The sequence below is a fragment of the Pollachius pollachius genome, assembly GCF_949987615.1.
Source record: "Pollachius pollachius genome assembly, chromosome: 20".
Classification (NCBI taxonomy): domain Eukaryota; kingdom Metazoa; phylum Chordata; class Actinopteri; order Gadiformes; family Gadidae; genus Pollachius; species Pollachius pollachius.
The window spans coordinates 12,867,685-12,887,553 of NC_136953.1; the positions used below are offsets into that span (position 1 = coordinate 12,867,685).

The following is a 19,869-nucleotide window of genomic DNA, read 5'->3' on the forward strand; positions in this document are numbered from 1 at the left end:
TGTGTGTGTGTGTGTGTGTGTGTATCTGATCGGTAATCATTTCTGTGTGGGTCTTCCTGGAGCAGTTTGTAATTATGTGTGTATATATGACGTTTGTGTGTGTGTGTGTGTGTGTGTGTGTGCAAGCATGTGTCATTGTGTGTCTGTCTGTCTGTCTGTCTGTGTGTGTGTGTGTGTGTGTGTGTGTGAGTGTGTCTATGTGCATGTCTCCTACCCTCCTCAGCTGAGCTCTTGTCCTCGGGGGAGCCAGGGACGCGGCCCCAGTCGCCGCTGCAGTACTGACCTCCAACACCAGGAGGCGCCGCAGGGACACCAGGTCCACACCCCGCAGCCCCGCCTCCAGCTGTCGCACCACACCCCGCCCCGGCCGGCTGGTCACCACGGTAACCTGACATGGCAAAGGAAACAAACGGAAAAACAGGTTAACAGAGGTTCTGTTAACCATATGCTTTCGGCGCGTTGTTATTGGTGAACAACGGATTTGGGTCTGATAGTTTGAACAACCTCTTCTGTGGAGGGGGTAAGTCTGATGGGGCCGTGATGTGTGGTGCTCTTCAACCTTGTGATTACCACAAGGACAGGCCTTTTTTTTTGTTTTCAATTTAAGGGTTGAAAAAACCCCAAAACAAAACAAAGCCCCTCTGGTAAGTCATCGCCGCACACAAAAATTGTTTTTCTCTGCTAAAAGCATAAACCTTCCACCTCAACGAACAGGAAACTACATTTCTGTGCGACAGGAGAAGCAGTGTGTTGCTGAAGCAAACCCTTGCAGCCTGTGTGACAGCTCTGCACCCACTCCCCCAGAAATACTCATAGGAAGATTCAAGTAGTTGTTTCTTTATCTGCATTCTTCCTATGTATAGAGAGAAGACGCTGTGGAAGAAAAGAAACTTGCTGCAGTGTTGCAACGTAAGCAGAGCTTTCTTCGTCAAGTTTTGGAAAAAGGTAACTGCGTTGGCCGGGAATCGAACCCCGGGTCAACTGCTTGGAAGGCAGCTATGCTCACCACTATACCACCAACGCCCTGTGTCCAAAAAGAGCTTGCTACAGAAAAGCAACGTAAACAGAAACTTTTCTCTGCTAAGTTTTAGAAAAAAGTACTGCGTTGGCCGGGAATCGAACCCGGGTCAACTGCTTGGAAGGCAGCTATGCTCACCACTATACCACCAACGCTGTGTGAAGGAATAGACCTTGCCACAGGACTCCTCGGACCTAAGCAGACCCTGTGGAAGAAAAAAAACTTGCTGCAGTGTTGCAACGTAAGCAGAGCCTTTCTACGTACAATTTGGAAAAAGGTACTGCGTTGGCCGGGAATCGAACCCGGGTCAACTGCTTGGAAGGCAGCTATGCTCACCACTATACCACCAACGCCGTGCGTTCAGACATGCAGAGAGAGCAGAGCTACTCCGCAGCCCCAAACCCTGTCTGCGCCTGACATTCCACAAGGAAAAAAAGCTTGCTTGGGGTCATTTTTCCTAAACATGACACTTTCTCTTTTCCATTACGTTCCCCTCAGTGAGTTCCAGTGAGTATCGCGACTCTTCACCAAAAACAAGAAGCAAACAAGAAGACAGATCTAGTCTTCATTATGTGTTCACCTTCCCTACCCCATTGCCCACAGTGTCTCGCTGTTATTGGCTTGGTTCATCTCTGACCTTCTCCTGAGGCCCATCATTCTAAACTGCTGATCTAATCACCGTTCGCTGGATGTCTTAACACTAGATAAGCAAAGTGTGGTCCCTATTGCAGAGAGTACTGCGCATGATGGGAACAAACGTCAGAGCCACAGTGATTTCATTCGTTGGTGGCAGCATGTAGGCTGGTTCAACGTTTTAAGAAAGACTGCAACACAAATGATATGTACATGCTCATTGCAAAGCAAACCCAAAGACTACGAAGCAATGGATGGACTATGTATTATTCTTTACGAATCATGGCTTTTCCCCCAAACTCTCAATTGAGATTATCTCCTATGTGCCTCTGCTACAAGTGCTCTTGTGACATGGATGCTAACCAGGCTGGAGACCGTTCTTTGAGGGCCAAGTCTGAGCAACGCACAAGAGGTACATTCACACTCAGTCCTTCAGCACGGCGCTTTCATCCCAAGCCCCTTACAAGTGGGCCTGAGAACAAAGGCAGAGATCTCTGCAAGGCGCCCATTTCACGCTCCCAAAAGAGAGATGTGGATCTTGTCAGGGCGGTGACTTATATAGAGTTATATTTGGATGACAGTGGGGGGGGGGAGAGAGAGAATAGAGCCTTTTGAGGCAGGGGTTTTCACGCCTAAAGGGGATGAGGGAGATAAAGATGATGTTCTGGACACAGTGCTGCGTCACATAGCCTGAGGTGGGAGATGATCCCTGTTTAATTGGATTAAGTGGAGACGGGGACCTGCGTTCTGTTTCCTGTTTCCTGTTCTGTTTTTGGGAGAACAGGGCCTATCTTGGTGATGGATTGAATGAGCATGGAACATCGGATTACACACACAGGTGCAAAGACAGACAGGAACATCCGTCCCTTCGTGGTCACACACATCCACTTCTCAGCTATTCATACGCATGTATGAGATGGAAAAATTTATCCTAATACTTTATATAACAAGGTGATTTAATAAGCCTTTGTATAAATTCTCCTTGCACTAAGAGGTAGCTCCATTCCTCTCTCTTATTAAAAGGTGTGATGTTAGTTGTATCGCATTTGTTTCGCCACTGGCCAAGTCAATCACCTGACTTCTTTATTGTGTAGATTCCTTTAAATTTTGTGTTCTTTAAGGGTGTAAACTCCCAGTGTATTGCAAATTAACTTGGCCTCGCCCTCCATGGCTGGTGTCAGTCAGGGCTAACCCATCTCAGGATCCACATGGTCACTCCCTTCACCTTTTTGTTTTGCTAATTTCAGACCTAATTCCTTGGTGCTACTGCCCACATTCTGAAAATGCCTAATTGTCCCGTGATCATGCTCCATTAAACCAAACACTTTGCCAATGAAGAAAAAATAATAATCGACGTGAACTGCCATATGTTTATTGCCATACACACTCCCCACTGGAAAGTAGCCTTTGAATAGCACTCACTGAGCACACAAAAAATAAACACACACACACACACGCACACACATACTCATAGACAATCACGCACACACACGCACGCACGCACGCACGCACGCACGCCACGCACGCACGCACGCACACACACACACACACACACACACACACACACACACACACACACACACACACACACACACACACACACACACACACACACACACACACACACACACACACACACACACACACACACACACACACACACAGAGGGCCAAGTGTCCAGGGGTTTGGCCTCTGATGGCTCTATTCATATCTGCGGGCGTACGAAGCCTCTTCGTCTCATTATCTGTCCAGAACTTCCTGTACTTCAACAATATCTCTCGTGTCAACATGTCAGACCCTTGTATCCAATCGTGTGGCTTGGTTGAAAGAAACCGGGGGGGGGGGGGGGGGGGGGACACTAAATCTTTTTTTGCCCAACACCGAAAATATGTCTGCTAGCTAAATATAACTGACGATGTGCACTGAGTTGGCAGAGATTACGTTGGCTATTTCTTTTCTAGTTCCTTTACGGATGTCAAAACCTTGGGTTTAAGTTTAGCTCTAAACTATATTATCTTCTCCCTGGATCCACTTAAGCCCAAATCCGTGCTAACCAGAAACAACAAGTAGTGACTTGAGGAAAGTTAAGGAGAGCTATAAGACAGCAAGTTGTCATGCTGATCCTTTGTTGAGTTCGACAGCGTTATCCCTCAGCACTCTTGAAGCAGAAGACCAGGTGGCTTGGAGATATATTCAAATAGTTTGAAGAAGTTTTGGACTCCTGCTCTCTCCATAAATATATGCTCCGCTAATTATTTGGTATGCTCCTTATCGGGATGTGACTGATTATTGAATTATTGTATAATTGTAACAGTTAAGTCTTATGTCATTCTAGCAAATAGAGATTTGCTTTTATCAGGGTATAACGTATTTTCTGTTGTAAAATAGGCCATTCAATGGTTAATGAGCCTATTCTTTATGATGGGTTTAATAAGGGGTATCAGGGAACTCAGTGATTGAAATGAAGGACAGAGAGGGAATTGCTTTATACAGCAAGAAAACACATTAGGCTGATTACATGGGAAGGATTTAAGCCAGTTTCCGTCATTAGCCTAAAATGGATACTTGGGATCTTGTCCAAGAAATGCCCCCTGATGAAGAACACAAAATGACTTAGTAGTAGTGAACATTAATATTGGCTACCAGTCACAACTTTCACAGCTCATAGGACGCTGACAATTATTCATGGTTATTCATGGATCTCCCCCCATTGTAGTCCATTATATAGCAGGACAATGGCTATTAGCAGCCGCCAATCAGCAGTGAAGACCAACACAAGGGGGATGTAGCTCAGTGGTAGAGCGCATGCTTCGCATGTATGAGGCCCCGGGTTCAATCCCCGGCATCTCCACCTTTATCTTGGCTCATATTTCTCAAGGCGAGGAGGGCTAAAAAAGATAACCCACCGTAGTATGACGACAATGACTTATCTGTAAAAATCTCATCAACATCATAGAGCTCATGCTGTCCTCTTGTTTTTTATATTATGGCTAGATTATCACCGCGTTTATCACTGTGATTATTACCGTGATTATCACCACGATTATTACCGTGACACAGTCCAATGTGAATTCCAACAAGCTAAATGCAAAATGCAGCTCTAGTCCTAATGAAAGTGTCACAACTCCCAACGCAGGGCTTGTCATAACACCAGTGCGTAATTTACAGCCGCTAATTGGAGGTGTCATAGCTAAAATAGATCCAACTTAATTTATTATGACAAGGCTTGAACCGACCAGGCCAAGGCCTGCATGCCTTCATGTGTGCAGAAATGACAATGAACATGACAATGAACATGACAGTGAACGCCAAAATGAACATCCCCGCACTCCACTTGTTATGGGATAGAATAGTACAGAACAATAACATTGGTGTTCCAGCCTAGTTTATATTCTATCATAAACGACACTAGATCACAGAACGACTGCTCCTTGGTCGACAAACCACTCCGGTCAGCCCCACCGTACCTCCAGAGACGTGTTGTTGCTGGTGCCGCTGCCGGCAGACATGTGTCTGGTGTACTGGTTGTACTGCTGCAGGCAGTCCAGCACGGCCTGCCTGAGGAGCTCTCCTCCTCCTCCTCCTCCTCCTCCTCCTCCTCCTCCTCCACAGGGACCTCGAGGTGGGGCCCTCACACACCCCTCCCCAGGCAGGGACCGAAGCTCCTCCACGCAGCTGCGCAGCCTGGCCAGGTTACCGCTCAGGTGCTGGGGGGGACGGAGAGAGAGAGGGGGGGGGGGGAGAGGGAGAGAGAGAGAGAGGGGGGGGGGAGAGGGAGAGAGAGAGAGAGAGAGAGGAGAGAGAGAGAGAGAGGGGGGGGGGAGAGGGAGAGAGAGAGAGAGAGAGAGGGGGGAGAGAGAGAGGGAGGGAGAGGGAGAGGGAGAGAGAGAGAGAGAGAGAGAGAGAGAGAGATTGGGTGAGTAGAAAGGAGGGGATCAAGGATGAGTGTGATTGAGAGAAGTTGTAAAGATGTGATGTAAAGATTGTATAGGATAGGATAATGCAATAAGGATCTCTCTCTTTGTGCATCGAGAGCTTCATCATATTATCTGTCAGCTGATATTCTGTCTACAAACACAAGCAGCAAAAAGTCTTCTCTTATCTTACCTTGTTATCCCTCTCCCCCTCTCTCTCCCCCCTCTCTCTCTCTCCCTATCTCCCCCTCTCTCTCCCTCTCCTTCCCCCTCTCTCCCTCCCCTCCCTCCCTCCCTCTCTCTCCCCCCCCCCCCCCCCCCCCCCCCCCCGCTCCTGTCTCACCACGAAGGGCAGCAGACACTCCTGCTGCCTGCTGACGGCGTACAGGGAGAGCAAGGGGATCCGGCAGGGGCCCGCCACGCTGCAGGCCAGGGACAGGAAGTTGTCCAGGGCCTCGCAGAGCACGGGGCCCGTCTGGGACCACCAGGGTGGCAGCGCCTCCACGATCAGGACCCGGGGCGGTTGCCGTAGGAACAGGGAGGGCCAGCCGCTGGGGTTGGGGAGCGCGGGGGTTTTGTTCTTCCTGGCGTCCATTGAGGTGCCGGTCTAAAAAACGACAAGACTAGTCAAAGAGGAATATATTAGGGTACAAGGACATGGGAAAATACCATGTACTTTTCTCGGTAGTAAAAGTACATGGTATTACTTTTACTTACATTACATAAACATTTTTAATCAAGTCCTTTAAATTTGTATTTCCAATATACACTTTGCAGATTATTAGTAGAATCTATCATGCAAAAAACATGTTGTGATGCACATTATGACATTAGCAAAACAAGATAAATAGCACACTGAACTCTAAATACTCTGAAGTGGGAGTTACATTCAGGGAAAAGCAATCATGGCAACATTTCCACAGAACACATCGCGTCCACCGAGACCTCAGGACGGAAAACACACAATAACAATGCAAACCACAACAAAAGGAGAACAATACTTCAACTTATGGGCCCCATATGATAATCTGTAGCCCCCAACAGTCATTAACAAACTGCAACAGCACAGCATGAATAGAACGCATAGCTGAGATTTATGTGGTAACTTGTGTGAGTCGCAAGAGAGAACGCAAGTTATTCAGATTAATATTGCATTAGGTTTAACTTCTGTTAAAATAACTTCAGAGGCGGGTAGGGCAGTGGCAAAGTTGCAAAACAACCTCTTATGTGGCAACTCGACAAACTAAACTTATCACAGTATGTACTCGGGTGGGGTCTTGTGAAAGTGAAAAGGCAGATGGCTGAAATCTTAATGGGGTTTGATTCCTGTGGGTGGGCTGGGTTGAGTTCCACCCAGGGCCAGAGAGGGATGGGAGGGTGGGGGCGCTGACCTTATGGGGTCCAGAGAACCTTGGCTCTCATGTGACCCCCACAGAACATCCTATAGCATGACATGTCTTCCCAGTAAATCACGTTGGGGGCGGGTCGAACATGTCCCTTTAGGCCAGTATTTCATCACGCCATTAGGAAACAAAACACACAGGAAACACGAGGGAATCACATTGCCTAAGGAGGACCAGTCATTGTCGAAGCACCAAGTTCACACGTCTTATGATTTAAGGCGAGATCACCACGAAACAGGGGCGAGGGAAGATTCACCGTTATTTATAGTGACGAGGACCATGGCATGGACAGTGGTGGGTGACTGGGCCGTGTGTGGTTTGTGTCAACAGACCAGTGAGTGAATTCAGCATGACATGCGGCACAGAGGATGTGGCAATGGGGGAATGTCCATTGTGAGTGGCTACACAGTACACTAGTGACTCGAGACTGACTACACTACACGGCACTGCGCTGGGCGGAAAAACCCATAGTTCACACTGTCAATCACCCGTCCTCATTACACACCCTGTAATTAGAGGGTTTTTGTGGGGACCGCGTCTGAGTGAGAGTGTTTTTGTGTGTTTGCGTGCACAATGTTTTTAAACGAGAGAAAGTGTTTTCAAGAGACAAGTGTCCACACACAGACGTAATTTATTTTGTGTAAATGCTCGCTTTGGAACAGACGATGTGTTAGTATAGGTTATATGCTTTGCAGGTGTGCATTTTTGCCTGTGTACTTTGTATGTACGTGCACACTGTGTGTGTGTGTATGTGTGCTCGTTATAATCAACGTCTTACTTCAAAGGGCGGGAAACCTGTGATTTGGAAACATCATTAAGTCTTGTTTAGACTCACATCAGTGCAGTCAGTCATTTCTTGATCACACCTGAGTGAGTGAGCTCAGCCGAGGAGTGTACATAAGGAAAGCTAAGGGGAAGTGGAGATAGCCCTTGCCTGTAATTTCCTAAAGCCCTATTCATTAAGGACTTTTCCTCTTTCTTTTAAAAAATTGCATTTTAACCCTTATGGGTCCTATATATTTTTAACAAAATGTCAATTTGTATGCTACATCAATTATAGTAGGGTTAATACACAAACACTACAGGAATACTTAGAGCAGCTAGTATGGTGTACTGTTTACATTCACCCATGTCAATGTTTTGTTTTTCTGATAATATAATTCAGGTTTTTCTCACACTCTGATTAAGATAATTCTGTGTTGGCGTGCCGTTGGCGTAGACGATGACACGGACAGGAAATGAGTAAGGGTATATACCAGAGGGCTGTGGGCCAATAGACGACACCTACTAGTGCCTACTGGCCCACATAGACTCCACTCCGAGGCCTATCATTACGCTTTTTTAGAAGAACTAGACTAAACTTCCTGGGAGAATCCACGGATAATTCAAAACCGCTTCTCAGGACGAAATCCCACTCTGAAACTATGTCATTTATGTGACTTCCACCACAGATTACCGTGGGACTCCCATGGATCAACCACTACCAGGCCAGGCTTAGGCCTACCCCCAGCCCAGACAGCAGGGCCTCACACACAGCAGCAAAACCCCTGGAGGTCTCCCTGGAGCCCAGCCCTGGGAAGACCCTGACACAGGCTTTGGGGAGACCTTTTGACATTGCCACAGACACAGATTTAGAATGGTCCGCCGCAAAAAAAAAAGATTTCACACCAAGTTAAGTAAGATAATATATCCACATCACACCCACACACACCACACCCTTCCACATGAAAGCAACACACACACACACACACACACACACACATATATATATCCCTCTATATATGACAGACACAAGACCACTATGCGCGCACACACATACACACACTGCATTGGCAGTAGCCAATAATAAACTATGGCAACAAAGGAACACAGCCAGTCATTGTTTAATGGTACGTGTCTAAACTAGTGGCAGGCGTCAGGCTTCTGTTATCAGAGGGCATGCGACCCATTTCAGCTCAGAACAGTATGCTCAGCCTTTCCCACAGGCTGTTAAAGCGACTGTTCACCCACTGCTCTCTTTTGATCCTCTCTGAGCACCCGGGACAAAGCATATATTGTGACTCCTGTCTATTTGTGTCTACTCTTTTTTCAGCCTGGACTCTATTCACGTATTTAATCCAATCCCATTCCCAATCCCATTCCCAGCTAGGAGCCACTGAACTGCTACAGCTGCTCTCTAGCTCGCTCCAGATACAGAATACAATAAAAATCCAATTATTTTATATAAAATATTTAAATATTCATATTATTGCCATAGCCTGCGTAAAGGTGCAGATCATACAGTATTATGTATTCGGACTCCCTGTAAATGACAACCATAGTTATGTAAAGTAGCTGTATACATATACTGTATATGTATAGACATTATGTTAGCATTTCGTCAATAGACTTCAAAAGTAACTGTTACTGATCAATGAATAATAAAATTAGTCTTATTTGGAAGGCTGGAATACTGAAATGGAAATAACCATGTTAAAAAAAGGTCAACAAACCTGTGTGAAAAATCACAGCCGGTGAGACCAACTTGGAATGGCTGACATTAATGCTACATCGTTAGCTCACTCTCATAAATTAGACTTTTAATAACTTTCCTTTTTTGTTTGAAATATAATTTGTAAGTAGTAGGAGTGTATAAAAAATATTCCTGGGTGTACATTCATTCATTAATGAGATCGAATCACTAGCAGTCACGACAAGGATAAGTCATTATTTACCTTAAGCTAGCAGTGGAAGCTAAAATGCTAACGTCTGTTCGTCATGTAGCGGTAGGCTGCGTCAGCACGTGAGGTGAAGAACAGAGTGTGAAGTGAAGTAAGTGGACAGCTTTCTCATTAGTATATATTATATTAAAATAATAATAATAGTAAATTAAGAATAAGAATGTATTCTATATCATATCATAATAATAATATATTTTAAGTAAGTAATAACTATTTACAATTACATTATTGTAGGCCTATTACTACTGCTCTAAACTGCAGTTGACACAAACAAACACAAACATATACACACACACACACACACACACACACACACACACACACACACACACACACACACACACACACACACACAAACACGCTCATACTAGGTCAAGATGAGCTTCGTAACTTTGTAATCCAGTGTGCCTTTTGGATTTGTCGTTTAGGATTGAAAGAGATTTTCCCTAGACTGTCAACAAGTTGCTGTACTTTTCTCTTTGAGGTCGATTTAAAGTTAAAGACTGAGTTGATGCTCATGGTCATCCACTTATGGGGTTTCAGATTTATTCATTGGAAAGGTCGCCTCAACAGTTTCTGGCAATGAATTGTGGATTTCTTTTAATCAGTTAATCCTTTTTTGGCAAATTCTGAGCAGAATTCCAGTTAGTTAAAATTAGATTGGGGTTTGGCAATGGCGTTTTTTTTTCTTTCTTTCTTGTTAATCCCTTAAGGCAAGTGAAATCGCTGGCCTTAATCGGCTTTCTGCTTTGGTTACTGCACTTTGTTTAACTCAGCTTGAGGTGAAAGTGAGGAAATGACTGTGGAAACATTTTGTTTGAGTTTATTTTTCTGTGGTAGCCTGTTGGTGGCTTAATGTGAGCGGTAGTGGAAACATGGATGGGGAATTACTGGTTCATGCTGTGCTGCCAGTATGGAGAGGGTTCCATCAGGTACCAACAAATGCAGCTAGATTTAGATGTGTAAAAAATCTGTACTGCTAAGTATTTTAGAGGCACATGAATAGATGAATGACATGACAAACTTTTTCCCACAAATACTCATAGACAGCATTCTTTGCATTACTATGCGCTTACTTGATATCCATACAGTAGAGTCGCCAGCGTCCTACCAGTCTTAAACTTCTTAACCTTGGCATTCACAGGTTATTACATTACAAAAGCACATTCATATCCGTGTTATGAGTGTTAACACTAACCCACCTTAATGTTGTGTTGACTCTCCATCCAGACACAACATAAGGCTTGTTACAACCTGTGGGCTAGGCTATGTGGTATTTCTGTCTAGCTGTTTCCATCAAGCCGGTGTGTGACATTCAAAATTGTGTTTCTTAAAATATGCTTATCGTTCCATGGCATTAATCATTTTTTAATCAATGCGCACAGCCCTTTGAAGGCTTACCAGATATAGGTTAGCTGAACTAATAGTTGAACTAATTTGTGTGAAAGTGTGACATTTCCTGTACCAGTATATTTTTCAATCTATTTTGTTTTTTTCTGTTTATTCAGTTTTTTTTGCTTTTGTGTGTGTGCGTGTGCGTGTGTGTGTGTGTGTGTGTGTGTGTGTGTGTGTGTGTATTCGTCAGCCACCAGAAAGTGTCAAGCATCAAAATGTCGTCCACAGCACGGATGATGGATGTCCCCAATTCAGTTTTGTTTCCTTCATACGACTGGTGAGAAGAACGTTGAAATAAACATTCTAGATATTGCCTCAAAGTTATACGGTTACTATAAGGACCAAATCAATCTTTTAGGGACCCGTGACAGCAGTCCAGCTCTCTATAAGAAATATTGATATTTATATTTCAGTTAGGCAATGTTTAGACATTAGACAGTGTAATGTAGGTAACTGAAGTTACCAGAAAATGTTTACCGGTAATTGCTTAATCTCCATCACCACCTACATAAGATTCTGTTTGTGTGAGTGGGACAGGTATGTGCCAGATTATTGCAGAGGGATTATTTCTCTTCTGAAAAAACAAATTCTTGGAGTTTTTTTTTGTTTATTTACATGTTAAAGTGCCTAAACTGGGTGAAACAAAGCTTTGGGTTTCTGGTTAGAGAAACACAACAGATTTCCAGGGAATGCTCAAAGTTGGGGTTTAGCTTCCGAGGAGAATGTGTCTATGAGTCTGCTTCCGGAGAGTGGAAAACAGCCAAAACTTCTATCTTATTACTACCAATCAAATTACAGCCAATCAAATCCTGTTGTTACGGGGGCTTTGTTTTAAACTGCTGAGCATTGTGGGAAAACCATTGTTTTCTTCAATGGATCAACAATCTTCCATGGAAATGTTATTTATATTGTCGTGTCTGTGTGCATATGTGTGTGGTGGGGCAATGGTGAGTAGGCCTATTAGTACTTTGTGTGTTTGCACTATAATCTGGGTGGGAAAATTACTTCAGAGGAATGAGTTGCGATAAAATGCTTGTTCTTGTTCCATGCGTAAAAAACAAATTTTACATTGTTTTATCAACAGTGGCAGGAAATCCTTTGACTTAACTACATATAAAAAGATGTTCATCAACCCGTTATGAAGAAGTGCCGTATGGAGAATTTATTTCACCGTTGGTTAAGCACAGCAAATGCAAATGTAATTTCCCCTTTGCAGCTGTGATGCTGTACTATTACTATAATGTCATAACCCATCCCTCTCTGGTAACTTTACTGTTGACATCAATGAGCACAAATATCGAGGAGATGTATGGCAAGACCAAAATTACGATCGTCAAATTACGATCTCATCATCACCATCGCCATAGAGTGTCACAGAATAGCGCCCACACTCGGTAATTCTTGTAAAGAACCCTGTCATCCATTATTGTGCAATAACAGGACACCCCGTTGAGGTTTACTCCTTTCATAACACAAACCTCCTGCTGATCGTATGACCACGGTGTTGTCCGTGATCAGTGAGGACTTGTGGCCACGAGCCAACGGTTCCTCGCGCGCTCTCAGGAGACAGCTAGAGAAAGCTGGGGGTGGGGGCAGGTTGTGAATGAGCTCTCTTATCTGGTCATGCTCATGTCTCAGTCTGGGTCCCAACAAGTGAACCGCAGCGTCTTGTGTTGATCACCAGATTAGATGTGTTCATTGTTCGAGGATGATGTTCTTGGCTTTGGTTTTGAGTCATGTTTTGATTTATCTAATCTGTGATGAGTTGTTTAAGGAATCATCCTTGGCCTGTTCAGGATACAGGAAGTAGAACCGTTCCAATTATTTTTCATACAATACTTTTCACATTTGTACTCAATCGTTTCCATCCAGGCCTTGACGGCTTTGATTTGTAATCCAAACCGGTGCAGTTGTATCTCATCATTTCAATTGATGCGTATCTTTAATCAAGTCAAAAAGTCAAATTTAAACAGACATGATGCAGACATGTCGATGCATAAATTTCATACAAAACAGGTCACGGTTGTTTCGCTCTGACTTGTAATATTTCCATAAAATATTCGACCGCACTGCCTATTCACAACAGAATAATAATAATCCTGGAACATACCAAAAAAAGAGTTACCATGGCAACAGACGAGGCACAGGCAACCAATAAGGGATGCCAAAAATATGACCATAATGTATATTCGATCTTTAGAAACAAAAAGAAGAAACAGGAGAAATAGCTACATCTATATCTCGTGCCCCCTGTTGAGTTTGCACGCTGACCATAATACCATCCCTTCCTTATGTGTCATTGAGCTCACAATATATAGGAGATACATTGCCTGGTTTATTTACAATGACACACAGTTCACAGTAGTGGGATTTGTTCCTATAGGATCTGCCCGTGAGTCATGTGAACCCTATGGATCCTGTGACCCCGGCCTCCACAATGCGCCCCTGTGCATTGTTTACCGTTGGCCTTGCGTTCCCACCGCTGGCTTGACTGGCCCCCATTCAGGAGGACAGAGACGGGGCCATGTGTTTGTGTGGAGGAAGTCAGTGTCAGCCTGAAGTGGACCGGGGTGTAGGCAGCTGTTGGACTCTGTTCCCGGCACTGATTCTTGTGGCTCCAACGCTGCTGACAAGAGATGTGGTGACAAGAGATGTGTTTGAGGCCCCACGTTGTCGTGTCCTAGTGTGTTTCTCTGCATTTACTTAAGGGATCCACTTTATTAAGTGTTTATTATTATAAGGCTGTACATAAGCAGGACAGGATTATTTAGTGTAGGTACTTGTGGTTAGGATGACGTGACACGTATCAAATCGTGTTCAGTTTCGAAAGACAGTCATGTCTTTGCACATAAAAAGGTTGGTTAGTCATTGTGTGTGTGTCTGTGGATGATGGCTGGTTTAAGCAGCCTCACCTGGCCGAGTCTGATTGGAATCTGGGACTGGGTGAGGCTGCACACCTGTTGCTCATTGAGTAATCAGTGTGCACAGGTTAAACCAGCCGTCAACACTCATGGAGAGAACTTCTGCATGGCAACAGTGAGCACCGGGCCAATGTATTATTATATGTAAAACATGCTATGAACCACATTTCTAACCCCACCACCCAATGTCCTTGTCTAGAGGATCCCAATAATAGTCACCTTGGTAGAGTGTGGCAGCCACATAGGTGGAGAGTAGCAATGGACCTTGCTACAGTCATTGACTGTGTGATACAGACCTGAATAATTACCGTCTGGAAAAATAGATGTTGTGGCCTGGATAAACCTTGTTGCAAACCCATGTCCACCCAACCAGCCATGATCGGTATATATTTTATGACGTGTCTGTGTTTTTAAGTCGAGTCGTATTGAGCTGTATAATGACTCAATGGGCGCAGACGTGTGTGTGTGTGTGTGTGTGTGTGTGTGTGTGTGTGTGTGTGTGTGTGTGTGTGTGTCACACGTTGCTTGTTACCATATTCATGAGTCTAGACTCGTGTCTCATGTTGAATGTCATATCAAGATTCCTATCGCAGTGCATGTGACTTCATTGTGCTTGACTGTCAGACATGCAGAATATCTTGATTTGTATTATTAAATCTTGCCCACTAGTAAATGCAACACACGTTTAACTTTGGCTTGCCATAGCAGGCTAAACCCAGGTGAGGCCTACAGCATTAATTTTGGATCAGTGTGTGTTATGTTATGTGTGTCTAAGCACCAGCACTGGTCAGTGTGCACCTGTGTTTGTACTACGATGGGTTAGGGTTGGGTAAAAAGGGTCCGTTCATTCATAGATAGCGTGCCAATGGAGAGGAGGAGTTCTGCTCTGTCCAATACCATCACCCTTTTCACCCATTCTCCCCCCCACTGGTCCTTGTTAACCAGCCATTGGTTGATTCAAGGTGCTGCCAGGATTACTTTGGCATGATGGGGTTTATTTCCTCTTTACCCCTGATCCTTAGCCCCCTCTGTTGTCATGGAAATTCGAGGCTCTTGAAAAAAAAAAACCCGGCTGGTATTCAGAAGCCTTGTGTGTAACACCTAGATGATGGATCTGAGGTTTGTGTTTGTGTGTGTGTGTGTGTGTGTGTGTGTGGCAGCAAAGAGATGGATTTGAATGTCTCTCTCTCTCTCTCGCTTGCTTTTGCTCTCACTCTTGCTCTCTCTACCTTTCTCTTTCATGTTAAATTGTCAGAGGAAATGGAAAAATACACTTGAACTGAGGAAAATGCCTCTCATTTGCTCGCTCAGTCCGTTTAGAAAGGGGGGATTTGACTCCTTAAAAGAACAGATGAAGCTGGAAGTTGAATCCATGTGTGTGTATGCAAGCGGGCACCTTAAAGCTATAGCTTGCTTCATGATTACAATATTTACGGCAGATATCAGATGGATGGCTTTCGTATGTCGAATGTGTGCTTATCCGTGATACTCATGTTATTTTATTTTTTTATATTTATGTCTTCTGTCCCTCTACCCCCCCCCCCCCCCTCACTGTTAATCAGGCCAGAGGAGGTTCAACAAGCCTGTTGCCATAGTGACCAAAAGAACAAATCATTGACCAATAATCAGTCCCTAGACAGTCCCCACTTACCCTCAAACTGAAGTGTTTGTGTGTGTCATTATGTGTGTATTATTGTCTAAATGTGTCTGTCTGTGTGTGTGTGTGTGTGTGTGTCATTATAGGTATCAGTGTCTGTGTCTGGTTGTGAGTCAGTGTGTGTCTGTGTGCTTGAGTGTGTGTGTGTGTTATTATATGTCTGATTGTCCAAATGTGTCTGTGTGTGAGTGAGTGTGTGAGTGTGTCTCTCTTTATGTGTGTTTGTGTGCTTGAATGTGAGTGTTTGTGTGTTATTCCTTCAGCCCCCGTCTGATGTCTGTCCCCTCCTCACCTCGCCGCTCCTCCCTCTCCCGACTCTCCCTTCATTAAATCAGGAGTCAGACATCGGGAGCGAGCTCTACCCCTCGGGACGCTCACAAGATGGCGGCCGTCAGGCTGATGTTAACTTTTTCCCATGACCCTTTAGATCCCGATAGGGGGACAGGATTTAGTGTTGAAGTGGATTTAATGCATACATTTTTAATGAATGTTGATTAACTATATAATGTATGATCATTTTTTATCTTTCCTGTGTGTGTGTGTGTGTGTGTGTGTGTGTGTGTGTGTGTGTGTGTGTGTGTGTGTGTGTGTGTGTGTGTGTGTGTGTGGTTGTGTGTGCGCGCATAGAAAACATGTGAGAGAAACACAGAATTATTCATGGGGTAAAGTAAGAGGGAACGGTTATGTAAGTAAAGCAAAAAAATCTTGAATACAGAAGTGACACAGAAAGCCTGTGTCTCCACTTTGCCTGAGGTCTCTCTCTCTCTGCAATTAGACCTCTTCATTTTCTTTCAATGTGGAGGGTTGGCAGATATATACTGAGATGTGGTTATCCTGGCGCACCAAGGCCAGCTCAACGATGAAGTGGTCTCATCATGAGACGGTCTTCAAGAGACCTTTACTGGGCTGGTCAACAATGTTGCCACAATTTGCCTCTTTTTAAAAAATTGTGTATTTAGAAAATTACATTACAGTTGAGCACACTCAGTACCAGGCTACTACCAATGCCCGACCACAATTTCAAATACCAACATAACCTACGTAACAACCCTAATATGTTTCTCTCTCTCCTCTCTCCTCTCTCCTCTCTCCTCTCTCCCTCTCCCTCTCCCTCTCTTGCTCTCTTTCTCGGTCTCTCCTCTCTCTCTCCCTCTGTCTCTCTCCCTCTCTCTACGTCTACCACTGTCTCGACCCCCACGTTTTCCCAACTGACAGGTGAAAATGAGATTGCGCCCGTCTAAAAGATGTGACTGAGGTGTGAATGCACAATACTTGTGACACATTTAAACGCAACAGGGCTATTCTCTTTAAATCCCTCCATCTCATTCCACCTCAAGGACAAAGAAATTGTAAGAGACCTTCATCCCAGAGGAGATGAAGCCCAATAATAAGGGTGAACACTAGCTCATTTGGGCCTGCAGGCATGATGCCAGTGGCCATAATCAACATCATGAGCTACACCTTTGCTAGTCCCTACTTCAAGACACCTCTCTGATTAAAGGTCTATAGAGTTTCCGCTTTAGGATTTTCTTTGGCCCATTCACTCACACAAAGTGCCATGATGTCATGTTGAATAACTATAATATGGGTTGATTGAAAAGTATGCAAAGATGAATCCAAAGATGGCTGAAATATTGGAGAGTTGTGGCTTAGTTGCCATGGTTACTTATATTGAAAATTATATTGCAAAATGTGTTGTTTTTTGTACACAGAAGGCCAAGAGAGCACCAGTGGCAGTGGATCTGCTTTCCTTGATCCTTGATCCACTGCAGCTCCTAAAGGATAAAATAAAGTAAAAAACAACCAAATAGCGCCTGCTTTTCTTTAACAGGAAGTTCATCCCGGTCTGGTTTCCCCTTCCTGTCTGGGGAATGCTCTGGCCAGACTCACTTCCTGGTTGTGCTGGGGACTGTGGGAATCACAATCTGACAGGTCACCTTGCAACCTGGCTTGACTTTCTAGGTATGTTACGCAACCTTTGAACACAATGTGATATGTTATGTACCGTTAAATCAATTGTTTTGTATAGGACTAAGAAAACAAAATGGAGATATATTTTCTCACTCCAGTGGCTTTTTCCAACTACTTCTTCCAACGTCCATCTTTAATTCGATATCCTTATTGTGCGATTGGGACACTGTATACAGGCTTTGTGTGTATCTGTTTGTGTGTCCATGTCCTGTTTCTGTTTCTCATTCCCGGTCTCTCTCTCTCTCTCTCTCTCTCTCTCTCTCTCTCTCTGTCTCTCTCTCTGTCTCTGTCTCTCCCTCTCTCCATGTTGCCAATATCCAGAGCAATAATTAACAATAAGTGTCACCCCAGTGGACACACACACACACACACACACACACGATAAGAGCATGCTGTTAGTAATATTCATCCATTTTGTTCCATGGCAGTTGCGTGCGTGCGTGCGTGCGTGTGTGCGTGCGTGTATGTGTGTGCGTGATCTTGTCTCTGCAGGGCTGTCTGGAGGGGGTGTGATGGTGTCTCTGGTAAAGGTCACAGGAGACACCACGACCGTATTTCTTCCCCTCCAGACAAAACTTCATCAACACCACGACCATCGCGAGAGAATAAATTAACACCCAAACAAGATTAGTTTGAAATACGAAAAACCACTATAAACCTACAGAGGGCAAGGAGATGATTTAATAAGAACAATAACGGCACTAATGAGATCTAGCCAAGCGTGCTTCCAACGAAATGAGAAAGATAATAGCAACTAAGACAATAAGAGCGCAGGACGAAGTGAAGATAATAGAAAGTACAGATAATAGAAAGTAAGATAAGAATAGCGAACGACAAAGTAAAGTTAATAGAAAGTACAGATAATGAGGACAGATAATAGAAAGTAAGATAATAAGTGAACACGACAAAGTAGAGATAATTTAAAGTAAGATAAAAATAGCCAACGACAAGGTAAAGATAATATGAAGTAAAAAATAAGAGCACACAACAAAGTAAAGCTAATATAAAGTAAAATAATTAAAGTAAAATAATAAGAGTGCACGACAAAGTGAAGCTAATAGAGTGTAAAGATAATAGAAAGTTAGGACGCGTGAGCATATTTGACTAAGCCCTCGCAAGAGACAGGAGAGGCCAAGGCAATTCAGAGAAATGACTTCCCAACAAGTGCTCCTTCCCAGCGCAATCAGCCGAGTGGCGGTCTCCCGTGCCCTCCTTCTGGGGAAGTGGGGCGGACACGACCAACATAATAATCACGGTTTGAGCGGAACAAAGGGTGAAGCCAACTGTGGCCGGGGAAAAAACGTGGAGGAGGAATTTAACTCGAACCGAGAGCGGCCAGGGAGTTTGACTCCCTCGCTGCGAACCCGCTGTGCGTTACTTTTGAGAAAACTGAGGGTTGTAATTGGAAGAGATGCAGGGCGGATCTCCTATCTGAGGCCTCGGCTGATTGTATGTTAGGCTTCGGATTATTATTGTTTGTTACATGTTGGTTGTATGTTTGTTGTCTGACTGTGGTATGTTATTGTACCTTTTATTACTTAAATATGTTAACCTAATTGTTATAAGTTCGGATGACTCTTTATTCCTACTCCTAGTTTATACAGAAATGATTGATGTGGTCCTGAAATTCCACCACAGGGTAAAATAACAGAGAAGTCAGTTGTAAAAGTAATTTGAATTTGAATGAAGCATTTTTTGTCGTCCATTTATTCAATCCTCACTTCTCTGTCTTATTGCTGCAGGACTTTTCAGTCCCCCAAAAATAACCCAATGTCACATGGCTGCTTGGTTTGGGCCCACGTGTCTCTGAATGAAACGCGGGCTGTTGACCTGAATAAGGCATGGACCCAGGCAGCACAACCAGCCCTGTAGCTTCATTTATTCATCAAGCTAAAAAGCAGGCGGGGGTGAGGTACGGAGGGGAGAAGGAGTTCAAGTTTTGTGGTTGGAGCTCTCTCTACTTCTCGTTGGAGTTGTAGTTTGGTGTTTCTTTCTTTAAGGCAACCATGGGACACAGTAGGTTGCACTATTGAAACCAATAGACTAGCATGGGCTCTGGGATGATTCTAGTTGTTGACTACCAACATGACATCCATCCATCAGCAGCCGACCAATAAAGCCCTTGAAGAAGCACCAATCGATGAGGAGTCCGTCCGTCACACGGTCCTCTGAGACACGGTTCCTCCACTGTCTCCATAGCTGCGTGTCTTCGGGGAGAGTAGATGGAGCCATGGAGC

General features: G+C 44.2%; 1 protein-coding gene across 1 annotated transcript in view; it reads right to left on the reverse strand.

The window, feature by feature from the left end:
• Positions 1–6,160, reverse strand: part of m1ap (meiosis 1 associated protein) — a gene marked incomplete at both ends in the record, with an annotated part of 10,714 nt that extends 4,554 nt beyond the window's left edge. The window contains 3 exons of the mRNA XM_079758291.1: positions 284–388; positions 5,119–5,358; positions 5,909–6,160. Coding sequence (XP_079614417.1) covers positions 284–388; positions 5,119–5,358; positions 5,909–6,160 — 597 coding nt within the window. The remainder of the gene's footprint in view (positions 1–283; positions 389–5,118; positions 5,359–5,908) is intronic.
• Positions 6,161–19,869: the final 13,709 nt, after the last annotated feature.